This window comes from Camellia sinensis, unplaced genomic scaffold (genome assembly GCF_055761805.1).
Source record: "Camellia sinensis isolate YWXY unplaced genomic scaffold, ASM5576180v1 Unanchor14, whole genome shotgun sequence".
Taxonomy (NCBI): domain Eukaryota; kingdom Viridiplantae; phylum Streptophyta; class Magnoliopsida; order Ericales; family Theaceae; genus Camellia; species Camellia sinensis.
Window position 1 is genome coordinate 5,795,001 of NW_028129020.1, and position 14,815 is coordinate 5,809,815.

Here is a 14,815-nt window from a genome sequence, read left to right on the forward strand (position 1 = left end):
ATGTGGCCACTGCTCCAAATTTTCATCAAGCTGCAAGAAAAAATATGGTGGTAAATTTTTAAAAACATATTAAGAAATTTTATTACGAAATAAATAAATTATCGTGAATGAATAAATCAACTAATAAATAACTAAATATGGAGAAAAGACTTCATGAGGTATAGTATAGGGAATGAAGAGAGAGGCAATCCATCCTATACCTAGCAAACAATACATCCTCAATCCAAAAAAAGAAATCACAATGATTGGCCAAGTGAAAGCACTTAGCCTCTCCAACATACAAGTTTTCTTGCCTTAGACGCACAGTGAAACCCTTTGCTTCTAGCTGATAAGAAGAAAGTAGCACATCATGGTTGTTGCGTCACTTCCAAAATTAAATTTTGTTTCTTACCAAACTTTTAAAATTTCATCAACACCTTGATCCACCATACATGCATAGCTTCCTTAAGTTTAGCTTTGGAAAAATAAACCTTTTGAATTACATATATCCTTACAGGATATATATAAATTTATAATTCTACTACTACTACTACTAATACTCCAAAAGTTCTTACAAAATTTTTAAAAAAAATTGTTTCACCATTAATACTAATCTAGACCAAATAAAAAACATAAGTTGGACATAATGCAACCAATGGACCATTACAACAACCCATGTCAATCATACACCCACCTCATAATCATTAATAAAATTGTTATAGCAACATATGAACCTAAAGTTAAAAAGAATACAACCCAACTAATACAAATGAACCCTTTCCTATCAACTAAGAAGCAAGGACACAGACACAGACACAGACACAGACAGCGACACAGGACACAGGACACAAGGCATGGTGATTCTCAAAAAATAGGATACTAACGCGGCATGGATACAAAAAAAATATATATTTTTATTTATTATGTACATGAATATAAATTTAGGGTACATAGGTATGAGAGGCAACGATATATATATATGTGGGTGTATTATTTTTTTCTATACTTTTTATTTCCGTCTAGTTTACTTTGACTCCAAATCAGCTTTCTAAAATTATAAATAAATAACCTACAAATGTATACTAATTTGTGTCTAAACACAAGACATACATGTCCATGAAGTGTCCCTAACGTGTCACACAAAATAATAATAATAATAATAATAATCATTAAAAAATTGACACACCACGTGGTGTGTTCGAAATGTGGAGACACGTATCCCGCCATGTCGACACAACACCCATCTTAGAGTGTTGTGGCTTCTTAGCCTCTAAAGCTAGAAAAATATTTTTTGGCCTCTAAAATAGAACTATTTGACTTAACCAAGTTATTGGTGCTGCATCGCTTTCCATTTATTGTTAGAATAGGAAATAATATTACATATATTTTATTCTTATTTGATTTTATTTTCCCTTGATTGATGTAATGGGTTGGCCCATAATTTATGCCTGATGGCACTCCTGTAATTACGCATTATAATCAATATAAAAGGGGATGAGGTCTCACTCATTCCCTAACTCTTTCTCTTCTCTAAAATCTTCATGGTATCAGAGCCACTCATATCCTCGCTACCCTAATCCAGCCATACCCAGCCACACCCAGCCACACTACCACTTCTCCAGCTTCTCCAACAGCCTCCCTTCCTCACCCTCTCACACCGACAGTCAACCCAGCCCAAACCAGGCCTCCGAAACCCCTTGCCCAGGCCTTCGGCAATCCTCCTGGGCTCCCCGACAGCCTATTAGGCTTAGTTGGCAGCCCCTCTAGTCTTCTAGGAGCCTGTCGGGAGCCCCTCTGGCCCCCTAGGCCTCTATCAGTAGGCTCTCTTGCCTCTTAGGCTCTTATCGGCAAGCCTCCAAGGCTCCTCCATCTGTGACGACAACTCCCTTCTCTCTCCTGTAATGTTTTCAACCTAAAATAGAAAAAAAAAAAATAAAGAAAAAAAAAAGGTTCTTAATTTTCATATGTTTTTTTAATAGTCATAATGCTTACTATTTCCCCACCATCTTCCAAGTTTGTGATTAGCACTGGGCTTGAGGGTTACTTAGTAGCATATCTATGGTAGATTCCACTAGTGAGTCAACTATTTCTCAATCACCTAAGAGCTAGAGTCCCCTTACTGATAATCTCAACCCTGGCTTTAAAATCACCACTTCTATATTCAATGGTCAAAACTATCTAGCGTAGTGGAAGAGTCTGACTATTTTTTTGAAGAGCAGAAGGAAGATGGGGTATATTGATGGCAGAATACAAGCACCCAGCATCACGGGTCCTAGTTATGATCAGTGGGAAATCACCAACTCTCTCATCATGGGTTGCTTGATTCACTCTATGGTCCCTGAGATTGAAGAGGGCTACTTGGCTATGAACACTGCACAGGATATCTGGGAGGCTGTCGCTACCACTTACTTCCGCAAAGGGAACTTCTCACAGACTTTTGAGTTACGTCGCTCTATTAAAAGGTCAGTACAGGGTGAGATGACTTTTCTCCAGTATTTTACCTTCCTTAGCAATGGCTGGAAGCACCTTAACCATCTTCAGGATTACAAGCCTATCTACCCTATTGATTCTACTGGTTACCGGAAGTTTATGGAACAAGAGCAAGTCTTCAAGTTCTTAGAAGGCCTGAGTGTGAAATATGATCCAGTTCAGAGTAGAGTACTTGGTATGGATATGCTTCATTTTCTCCAAGAAGCCTTGCTTATGTGCAAAATGAGGAGAGTAGCCGCTCCGCGATGCTTCATTCTCCCACTATTGATCGTTCTACCTTGGTCTCTGCACCACCTCGAGATGGAGACCGTATGACTCATGGTTCTCATCCTTCTACTGAAAAGGATACTCTTTTCTGTGACTACTGTCGTCGACCTCGACACACACGGGAGACTTGCTGGAAGCTGCATGAGACTCCTTCCGGTGGCTGAGGAGATCGTCCTGGTTCTAGAGGGGGTAGGTCGAGCCAGTCTAGGGGCGAGGGGCTAATGCTCGGGCACATCTTTCTAACATGGTTAAGCCACCACCTTCAGCTGCTGCTATCTCACCGGCTACTGATGTTTCTAGGTTATCTGCATCAGAGTTTGAGATTGCTCTTCGCCACTTGCTAGACCGTCGAACCTCTACTACTGTCCCCAGTGCATCCTCTTCTTCCTTTGCCAACTCAGGTAACTTAGCTTCCTTTACTAGTGCATTGCTATACCATAAGACTGTTCCTTTGATTATTGATTCTGGTGCTTCCGATCATATGTCTGGTTCCTCTAATTTGTTCTCAGAGTATACACCCTCCTCAGGTCAAGACAAAGTGCGTATTGTTGATGGTACTATTTCGTCTACGTTGGGAAAAGGTTTAATTCATGCTACCTCTTCCCTTTCTTTAGCCTCTGTACTCCATGTTCCCAATTTTAGTGTTAACCTTTTATCTTTGAGTCATATTACTTGTGATTTGAATTGTAACGTGATATTTTTTCCTAATCATTGTCTTTTTTAGGACCTTATCACGGGAAAGAAGATTGGCAGTGGTAAAGAGGAACATGGTTTCTACATTCTGGATCAAACTGACAAACTGACTCATTCATCTATTCAATTACCATCAAAAGACTTTTGGTTGTGGCACCGATGTAAGACATCCCTCTTTTTTACTACTTAAGCATCTTTTTCCTTCTATTTTTGAGACAACTAATTTGTCTAATTTTCAATGAGTCATGTCAACTTGAAAAACAACACAGAGCTTCTTTTGCTCCTTCTATTAATAAAAATTCGGTTCCATTTTCTTTGATTCATTCTGATGTATAGGGTCCCTCTCGTTTTGTGTCTATAAAAGGTCAAAAATGATTTGTTACTTTCATAAATGACTGTTCTAGGGCCACTTGGGTATATCAAATGAAAGACAAAAGTGAGGTGTTTTCTGTGTTTCAAAACTTTCATAGAATGGTTTGCACTCAATTTGCGACGGTTGTAAAAATTCTACGTTCTAAGGGGAAATATATTGACTCCCGTCTTACCAGTTATTTTGCCACTCATGGCTTTATTCACCAAACTTCATGCACTAATATCCCTCAACAAAATGGTATTGCAAAACGAAAAAATTGTCATCTCCTTGATGTAGCCCGTTGTCTATCCTTTGAAATGCGTGTCCCTCGATCCTATTAGGGGGAAGCGGTTCTCACTGTAGCTTTTTTTATTAATAGTCTTCCCACCCAAGTCCTTCAAAAACAAACACCCCTTCAGGTTTTGTTCGGGTCCACCCCTTCTAGGTTCTCTATTCCCTCTAAGACCTTTGAATGTGTTTGTTTTGTCCATAATCATTCACTCACTCATGGTAAATTGGATCCTAAATCTCTTAAGTGTGTTTTCCTGGGCTACTCTGCCACCCAAAAGGGCTATAAGTATTATCATCCTCCATCTCGCAAATGGTTTGCCCTCATGGACGTCACTTTCTTTGAGTCTCAGTCTTACTTTCAGACCTCCCTTGTGTCCCAGTCATCCATTCAAGGGGAGCCTTGATGTGAAAAGATTCATATTCTACTACCACCAGTGGTTGAACAAATAGAAGATGATAAGCGAGCAAGTGTTGTAGAAAAGGAAACAAGCAAAATTTATGTCAGGGACAAAGATAGACAAAAAGTCACCTGGATACAATAGACTACTTTCCCTCCTCTACTGCCAACTTCTCCTCCGAATGAGTGTCTAGAGTCATCCTCCTCTCCTGAGAGTCCAGGTAATTCTAATCCTAATACTCCTATTCCTGAGTTCTCAGATCTTGATGTTCCCATTGCTAATAAGAAGGGGGTTAAGTCTTGTACTCAGCATCCTATTACTAATTATGTCTCTTACTCTAATCTGTTTCCCTCATATAAAGCCTTTCTAACTAAGATTTCTTTTGTGAGTCTGCCTAACAATTTTCAGGATGCTCTCTCTATTCCTGAATGGAAACATGCCATGATGAAGGAGATGAGAGCTCTCAGCAAGAATGGCACTTGGGAGTTAGTGGAGTTACCTAGAGGCAAAAATCCAGTTGGGTGTACACTGTAAAACACAAAGCTGACGATTCCATAGAACGGTGCAAAGCAAGACTGGTTGCTAAGGGCTTCGCTCAAACTTATAGGGTGGATTACCAAGAGACATTTGCACCGATTGCTAAAATGAACTCTGTGAGAATACTACTCTCTCTTGCAGCAAATTTGGATTGGCCACTTCATCAGTTTGATGTGAAGAATACCTTCCTTCATAGAGACCTAGAAGAAGAGGTCTATATGGATATTCCCCTTGGTTTTGAGGATTGCTAGGTCTAAAGGTAAAGTGTGCAAGCTCCATAAGTCACTTTATGGAGCCTGGTTTGAAAGGTTTGCTCAAGCTATGCTGAGTTATGGGTTCAAGCAAAGTTAAGTTGATCGCACCTCATTTGTGAAACACTCCTCACATGGTAAGACCATAGCTCTTATTGTTTATGTTGATGATATTGTTCTAACAGGAGATAATGTTGAGAAGATCCCTCGTTTGAAAGAATACTTAGCCAAGGAGTTTGAAATTAAAGATTTGGGTAATTTGAAGTATTTTTTGAGCATTGAAGTAGCTCGGTCCAAGGATAACATCTTCATATGCCAGAGTAAGTATGTACTTGACTTGCTAAAGAAAACTGAAATGCTTAGAAGTAGGCCATGTGATACATCTTTAGAACCAGGCCAGAAACTAAGTGAGGTGAGGATCAAAGGAAAGATTCAGTGGATAGGTGGAGATACTAGAGGCTAGTGGGTAAGCTCATATACTTATTCCACACGCATCCAAACATTGCCATTGCAGTGAGCATGGTTAGCCAATTTACGCATGCTCCTAGAAATTCTAACTTAGAGGCAGTTATGAGAATCCTGAGGTACCTAAAGTCTTCTCCTAGAAAGGGCCTCTATTTCTCAAACATGGACATCTTAGTGTGGAGTCATTTACTGATGCGGATTGGACTGGACTGGACCAGTCACTGACAGACGATCAACTTCTGAATATTGAATATTTGTTAGAGGCAACCTAGTCTCATGGCAAAGTTAGAAACAGAATATAGTGGCTAGATCTAGTGTTGAGGCAAAATTCAGGACTATGGCTCAAGGTGTATGTGAGTTGCTATGGATTAGACTATTGTTAAGAGACTTGGGGATCCATCAGACCGATTCCATGAGATTATACTGTGACAACAAGATGGCGATCAACATAGCTCATAACCCAGTTCAACATGACAGAACCAAGCATGTGGAGATTGATAGGCATTTCATTAAGGAAAAGCTCACTAGTGGCATCATATGTACTCCATTTGTGAAGATTAGGAACCAACTAGCAGATGTTCTCACCAAAGGCATAGAGAGCAAACCATTTCATGACATTCTTGGGCATGAGAGATATCTTTGCACCGGCTTGAGAGATATCTTTGCGCCGACTTGAGGGGGAGTGTTAGAATAAGAATGTTAGAATAGGAAACAATATTGCATATATTTTATTCTCATTTGATTTTATTTTCCCTTGATTGATGTAATGGGCTGGCATATAATTTATGCCTGATGGCACTCCTGTAATTACGCATTATTATCAATATAAAAGGGAATGAGGTCTCACTCATTCCCTAACTCTTTCTCTTCTCTGAATCTTCATTTATCAACAATACATATGCTACTAGCCTAAGCATCCTATTTGAAGCTTACTATTCCCAATGGTCAAATCAGAGGTAGAGTAACTCTTGTAGTCATTACGCATTCCATTTCTTAGTAATCCAGATTTCAGGGTTGAGGAGGAATTGGAAGAACATTTTCACAAGACAATCCATTCCTCACCACTATATTGCCCATCTAAAATGAAAGGGTGCAAATGATATTTGATTGATGATCCAATCCATTTTCTTTTGATCTCTAACTAAGTTAGTTGAATATTCTTTCTGCAATTACTCTCCAAAGAAAAAATTTCTCATAAATAATGAATGGTATTTATAAATACTTAATCTGGAATCTAAACCATGATCATGGCTTTGACCAAGATATTATTTAGTCAAGGCACAATAAAATATTTGTACATTATATAAGTTATAACTAGGGTCCTGGATTTGGTACTTGTGGTGTAGGTTAAATTAAGAAAGAGATGTGATCTACATAATATTCATCCTTACTATAGCATTGTCCTTCAAACATCTATATTCAAAATTTGAAGGAGAACAATGAGCTTGGGCAATCATGTACTCAATTTGTTGTCTCATACCCAAAGAAACATGAATGTAAAGCAAAACCAGTGGTAGTACATAGAAATGAGCAGTCTATAATTGTCACTGAGATTAATAAACGATAAAATTCTTCTAAGGGAAAGTATCAAACTTGCCAATAGCAAAAGTTCATAAAGTTCTTATCTATTACCAAGACTTGGGAAACTAATCATTCACAACCATGCAATCAATAACAAACTCAGATGATAAAAGCATTCGTAATCCTGACGCACAACAAGTGACGAACATAAAACCAAATCAAGGTTAAAACAAAACAAAACAAAACAAATGACTTAAATGTATGTAAAAATACTGATATGACAAACTCACCAACGGATCTAAGTTTAGATTAGATGCAAAGGATTGACGTAGTATTCTTCGAAAACGATTCCCATTGGATGACAAATTCTCCATGGCCTGCGATCAAAGTTCACGAAATAACTGTTAAAATGCAAATCAAGAACAACTACACAATCATCACATTAGCCACACAAAGGTTATAAAATTCATCCCCGCAGACCACACAAGCATGCTCATGATCCCATAAATTACAAAATTACAAAAACAATATAAATTTTTTCTTCTTTTTTTTTGGGTTTAAAATGCTTATGTTTTCTTTTTTCTCCGCTTTTTGATGCACACAAGTATATATGTGTATGTATATATACATTTGCTCTTTATAGTTCTTGAGTAAATAAATATATTTATTTTATGACACATATAAGACCGAGTCATATGAGGGTCAAGATTTTACAGAAAACATTAAGAAAGAGTGACAACCAAAAAGCCCAGGGAGTCATGAAGAGAAACTAAAAACCTTCTCAAGCCCAATTGAACCAGATCAACATTAACAAAGTCGACTCACAGTATCGGAATAATTTTCTTTCTTTTAAAGACAAATTCGAACTCTCTGACTGTGTTTGGTTCATGGATTTGAGTAGACATTTAAAAAGGGGAAAGTGGATAAAATATAGCTACATTTCACAAAACTTTGCACATTTTTCCCTTTCACTTTCCAAATTCCTAGTCAAATCCATGAACCAAACACAGCCTATAGGCTATAGGAAAAAAATCACAAATGCTTTGTAAAATAAAGGTAAGCATTCTCTACAAATTGTAGACAAAATGCCTAAAAAAATAATTTTCACCCTACAAAAAACAGAAAAGTAAACAACCCAGAAGAAATAATACATGTATATATAAGTAATAATGTAGAATGCAGGTTTACCTGCTACACTATGAGCTGTAAAAGCATTGGATCTGCAAAGCTTGACTCTCCTTGTAGCTCCAGATCCTCCAGTGAACGATGAAAATACTCGGCCTAATCACTCAATCGAACACAACAGCTATACATAGATACATATACATGCATACATACAGAAAGAGAGAGAGTTGAAATGGAGATCCAGGTTGATTAAGGGTCGGGAGTATACTCCCAAGCCCAAATCGTAGAAGATGCGTCAATCAGCGTGCGTCTCTGTTGTGAAAATGAACAACACTGAAGAATCGGATACAGAAACACATACATACAAATATGTATATAATATAATATATACGGTGAGTGGAGTACAGATGAACACTGAAGTAGTAGATAGAAAGAAAAGAGAGAGAGAGATAACCCTACTTCTAAGTAAAGTAAGGATTACTCACTCAAAGCAGGTTAGGAGAAGGAAGACAGACAGTGGAGTAGAGCAATCAATCAAGAGAGGGGGAAGATAGTTGCCTCTCTCTTTCTCCCTCTTTCTTTCTCTGGTGGTAAAAATTAAAAATTAAAAAAAGAAATGAACGTATGAATGGTTGTATATAATATGGGTGTAGTGAGTGAGTATATAACTAGACTTTGGGTTTGGTGAGGGTGTTGCGGTCGTGACCCTGTGAGCGAATTTTAGGGATTTAACCGAAAAAGGTCGGGAAATTCTATTTCCGTACCTTTATTTATTTTTGTATATATTGTGGGTATTTGGAAAATTAGTTTTTATGTAGGTTTTTTTAAATTGTAAAATATTATTGGATAAAAAAATTTTAGTGTTTAGGAAAATAGTTGAGTTTTTTTTGTGGTTAAATGTGATATTTGTGAGAGAAAAAATGAAATAATTATGGGATTGGATGTAATATTTTGTTTGAATTTATTTTTTTTGATTTTGTAAAACTTTTGTCTTTTAGTGGAAAAAATCAAAAAAAAATATGGGAACCAAGTTCCCAAACACCACCATTATTTTAATGATTATTTTATTTTGAAGTAAGATAATTATAATAGACCTCAAAATACACTATTAAATTAAATAAAAGATTTTTTTTGTACACATCATTTAAAAATATAAAAATATAAAAAAAAATCTCAATACACATCTTTTAAGTAATGTGTGGGTGATTTTCTGACCACACTGTCCGCCTAGTAATCAGCTGGAGAGCACCGGCAGAATAGATGGCACCTGACTGACCTGTAACAGAAAGAGAAGTCTCCGGCGGTGGTTCAACCACCCGGGGGCACTCCGACGATCAAGTCAGTATATCTCTCAAAGATAATCAAGTGCTAAACTCACTATTCAAAGCATAAAACTGCGTACCTCAGACCCACGGGGTGCCTCTCTTTTATAGCCAGCTCAATCCTGATCCCACTAGAAGCCTGACTTCTATGGACTCCCATTCAGTACTTACTTTGGACTCTTCAAGAGATAAAGATAAACTCCCTAAGAGTTTTATCCTTATTTTGGCTAAGTCTCCTCTTTTCTCTAGGACTCTTGTCCCTTATCTTTTTGTCCATTTATCTCGGATTCTGATATCTTCGGAGATAACCTCGGCCTTGCCGAGATAACCTCAGCGTCACAACCTATACACGTGGCACCTCGGCTGACACGTCGGTGTCACCTTGCCACATATTGGTATTCAGAAAATACATCTCCACAACTGCCCCCTAGGTTCTATTACCTCGGCATTCTAAGGTGATAGAACCTATATCTGTATTTTTTTCTAGTAAATCGGCTTAAAGTTTGATAGCCGAGATCATCCATTTCTGGCCGACATGCTTTCCCTAAAAAATCAAGATTTTTAAGGAACTTCTCACGCGCATGAGCTGTCATGCACTTCAACCCAACCATTTTATCCACGCATTTCCTACTTACTGGTCCGTACACGTGACGCGCCAGTTAGCCACCTCTTTTCTCACGTGCGCCGTCTGACGTCCTCGTTCTTCTAGGCGTATTGATTACTTTTGCCGTCGTTTCTGTTTAATCAAAAACCCTTCTCTCTTTTTTCTGTCTTTTCACTTTTTCATTTCGAATTCCCTGCTCTCTCTCTCTAGCCTTCGAAATCCCCCATTGCTTAAGCTCCAAAGCTCTGCAACCTCCTCCGTTCAGCCCTTCCAGCGAGATTTCCACCGGTCTTTTGCTCCTGAAATCGTCATAGGACATCGGCAAATCCCTTTCCGATTTCCCTTTTTCTGGTAAGCTACTGCTCCTTTCGTTTTCAGTTCCTGATGTTTCTTCTTTCTTGCTATCGCCATTATTGTACTGTTTCAAGCTTTTTTAATTCATAAATCGTACATCTGAACGCATTCATCCATGATTTTGCCTTTGCCTACATTTTGAACACACGCACTGTTTCACTACTTCTTTACACTTTTGCCACTGTTCTTGGCCATATACTCTTGTATTCTTCATGTTCTTGATAGCCCATCTCAATTCTTGTTTCTGAAACTTTGTTTTTGTTTTCTGTTTTTTGCATCTTTTCCAGATCTGTGCCTTTGATCTTCATCTTCATAGCTTTAGGTTTGGGATTTGTTTGTAGAACCCATAACTTAGAAAAAAACTGAAACATTCCTTACAAATTTATGTACCAGCCTAAATCTAGGTTTTGCCGAGGTATCATTAATAAGAAACATCTTTTTTCTGAATTTCAACCCTTCTAATTCTGGCCGATATCATGGGTATGTGGAGACACAGGGTAGATACCCCGACCAAACTTGAGTACTTTAGACAGGAGTTCTCCATCCCTGCCGATGTCCATCTGAGACTGGCTGGGGATAATGACTCCATCATGCCTACAGGAAACGCCATGCCCCTTCCCATTATAGCTTTTACTGAGTGTGGACTCCGGCTCCCACTCAACATCCTTTTTCGCGAGATCCTTCATTATTATAAGTTGAACCCTATGCAACTGGCAATCAACTCTTATCGAGTGATTTTTGGAATTATTGCCTTAGCTAGACAAGAAAACGTTAGGATCACCCTAGCCGATATACATTATTGTTACACTATGTGTGCCCTTAACTTGAAAGAAAAAGGCTTCATTTATTATCTTAAGCCGAGGTCTACAGAATTCAAAATCGTAGCCGACCTCCCAGACTCCAACAAGGGGGCTGGAGATGACTATCTTATTACCTCGGGAAATTGGGAGTTTGCTCCAGACGAGGACATCCATCTCTACCCTCTTCCCCGATCCGTTTTAGAGGGCAAGGGTAAGAGCCCAGCATTTAGCTTTGCCTGTGTTTTTTTTTAAAGTCTTAAATATTTTGTCTGTTTCTGACGCCTGTTCTTTTTGCAGCTGTTCGTCAGCCACCAAAAAATTTTCGCCAATCCTTTGTCCCCAGTAAAGACTTGAAGAGACTTTTGGATTTGCCAATCGAGAAGCGAAAGGCACCCCTGCTTCTCAACTTCATCCCAACATACAAATCAGCTCTCCCCGACATCCCCAGGAAACCGAAGAAGAAGATCTCATCTCCTCCATCTGCTACAACTCTTCCAGTTGCTTCATCATCGCGAACAGACCAAGGATCAACCTCTGATCCAGCAAAACAACCGTCGACCTCGGCTCCATACCTCATTCCATCATCCCAAAGAAAGCGTCGCCGACGTTTTGTTCTTGCAGCTGAGATGGGTCGTACAAAGCCAGTTGCTAAAGACCTCCTTGCCAACATTCCATCATCTATTGACAAACAACCAATACAAACCCAACCTCCAGAAAAACCAAAAAGAATTAAGAAAGCTCAACCGAAGGCGGGAGTGACTCAGGTTGAGACTGAGGACACTTTGCCATCCCCACAACTGGCTCCAACTCAGAAAACTACCTCTGTCCCTTTGAAGAGGTCTGCCGAAGTACTTCCTTCCGAATCCTCCAAGTCAAAAAGGCCGAGGTCATCTGCAACGACTTCGGGGTCAAAGAAACCTGCTGTCCCCTGGGCCCCCGAGATCACCCTAGAGGATAAGCCTGTAATGGCAAATGACAACGCCGACGATATTAATGTCGGCGTTGCACTTGGTACCGCTTTACTTCTCCCAGGTGACTTGGAGCGGAACGCCAAGTACAGCGAGTATGAAAATTATGCCTTAATGTTACAGCACTCCATTCAGGTATACGTCTTCTTCTTGATAAATTTTTCTTTCTCTTTATTTTACACTTTAAATATTCTTTAATAACTTTGTTTTTCTTTCAGGCCATCCAGCACGCGCCATTATTTCTCGATGCAGTATTTTGAGAATCGGCAAAAGCTGGCCGACATGAAGAAGAAGGTCTCTTCTATTCAAAAGATCAATAAAGGCCTTGAATCAAAAATGAAGAAGCTGGAGGATCAAGCTGAGGCTGCAATTAAAGCCCATAATAATGCCGAAGAGAAGGCTGAGACTGCTGAGGCTATCAGAAAAGTGTCCGATTCTCAAAGGAGAGAGGCCGAGGAAAAGATGGCCCAAGCTGAGAAAGAGCTTCAGGAGGCCCTGGCCACCAAAGAAGCTGAAATCAAAGAGGCCGACGAAAAGGCATATTCACAGGGTATGGCCGACGTCACTGAGGCCTATGAACTTCAAGTGAAACAGGCATGCAACAAGGGTTTCACCCTTGGTTGGATGTCTCTTCTGAAAAAACTAAATGTCCCCGATGAGAAAGAGGATGAGGCTCTGGTCAAAAAATCCGAAGGCGCTGATGGGGCCAAGTCCCCTCCTCAGAATGAGCAAGTCCTAGACTTGACTCAGGATGATGAAGGTGATTTGGTTCCCAAAGAAGCTGTTCCTGAGATTGCACCAGCCGACATCCCTTCTGAGGTCAAGACGGTTGAAGAAACTTTTCAGGAAATTGATGCCGAGATAGCAGCAGAGAAGGAAGCCGAGGTGGTGTCTGATCTTCAACCAACTGTTGGGGATGAGTCTTAGCTGTTTATCTTTTTCTTACTTGTATTTTCTGGCTTCTTTGTTTTGGGCAACAATGTACGCTTTTTGCATGGCCGATGTGCCCCCATTTTTTCTTGGAATGTTAATATAACTTTTCTCTTTTATTGAATGCTTGTACTCCTGTCTTTTCTTCTTTGTCTTCGTATGATTCTATACTTAGAATATTCTGCACATATCGTATGTACTCTTTCTTCTTTGTGCAGTCTTTTCAGGATAACATACCTCGGTTATGCCACCCGATAATTTATCTCGGCAAATATCTGTCCTGTAAATTGCTTATAAATTTCAATAAGGATAAACATATAATGGTTGTAAATTTTTATCAAGTTATAACAAATGCTAAGTAATATATTGGTTTAGCTTCAACTTGTAAATTGCTATAAATTTTAACAAGTGTTAAGTATTACTGTAGTTTAACTTCTACTTGTAAATTATTACAAATTTTAACAAGTGTTAAGTATTACTTTAGTTTAACTTCTACTTGTAAATTGCTACAAATTTTAACAAGTGAAGATAAACAATTATCTCAGCTTAACTTCAACTTGTAAATTGCTACAAATTTCAACAAACATTAAGCATTACTTTAGTTTAACTTCAACTTTAAATTGCTACAAATTTCGACAAGCGTTAAGCATTACTTTAGTTTAACTTCAACTTGTAAATTGCTACAAATTTCAACAAGCATTAAGCATTACTGTCTTCTCTCTGCCCCCAATGTGAACCTGAATTCCACTTGGATTCTCATTACTCAGAAACAATTATTATGCATCTTTTGACAATTTACAAGTCTTTAGAGAATTCTGCTAAAATTTTATTGATGAATAATAGCAAGGAACATCTAATGATAGAAAAATTTTAAATTACAAGTGTTCCAAGGTCTTGGCAATGCTTTACCCTTATTGTCTTCAAGTCGGTATGCTCCATTGCCCAATACCGAAGTGATTCTGTAGGGTCCTTCCCAGTTTGGTCCAAGCTTACCTTCTCTGGGGTCCTTCTTGTTGCCGACAACTTTTCTCAAGACTAGGTCGCCAACCTGAAAATCCCTTGGATTAACCTTTTTATTGTAAGTTCTAGCGAGTTGCTGCTGGTATGCTGCGAGCTGAATTGCAGCTTTCTCCCTTCTTTCTTCTAAGAGATCCAGATCTTGGGCTAGAAATATATCATTTGTGTCATTCTCTACTCCTTCGGTTTTGATCCCTGGGATGCCGATCTCCAGTGGGATGACTGCTTCTATGCCATAAGCCATGGCGAATGGGGTTTCCTCTGTTGATCTTCTCGGCGTAGTCCGGTATGCCCAGAGTACATTGGGCAACTCGTCTACCAACTTTCCTTTTGCTGCTTGCAGCCTCTTTTTTATTCCATCAAAAATTACTTTGTTGGATGCTTCTGCTTGCCCATTGCTTTGGGGTAAACTTGGTGTTGAAAAGTAATTCTTTATCTTGAATTTTGCACA

At 38.9% G+C, this 14,815-nt stretch overlaps 1 protein-coding gene across 2 annotated transcripts in view; it reads right to left on the reverse strand.

The window, feature by feature from the left end:
- LOC145788654 (guanine nucleotide exchange factor SPIKE 1-like) overlaps positions 1–9,072 on the reverse strand; it is a 48,415-nt gene extending 39,343 nt beyond the window's left edge. Inside the window, exons 1-4 of one of the 2 annotated variants that reach the window (XM_082911881.1) lie at positions 8,855–9,072; positions 8,433–8,681; positions 7,535–7,621; positions 1–30 (exon numbers count right to left, since the gene is read on the reverse strand). The exon at positions 1–30 is cut by the window's left edge and continues 133 nt beyond it. In XM_082911881.1, the coding sequence (XP_082768007.1) occupies positions 1–30; positions 7,535–7,618 (114 nt within the window). In that variant the 5' untranslated portion in view covers positions 7,619–7,621; positions 8,433–8,681; positions 8,855–9,072. The other variant, XM_082911882.1, reaches the window with a different exon arrangement.
- Positions 9,073–14,815: the final 5,743 nt, after the last annotated feature.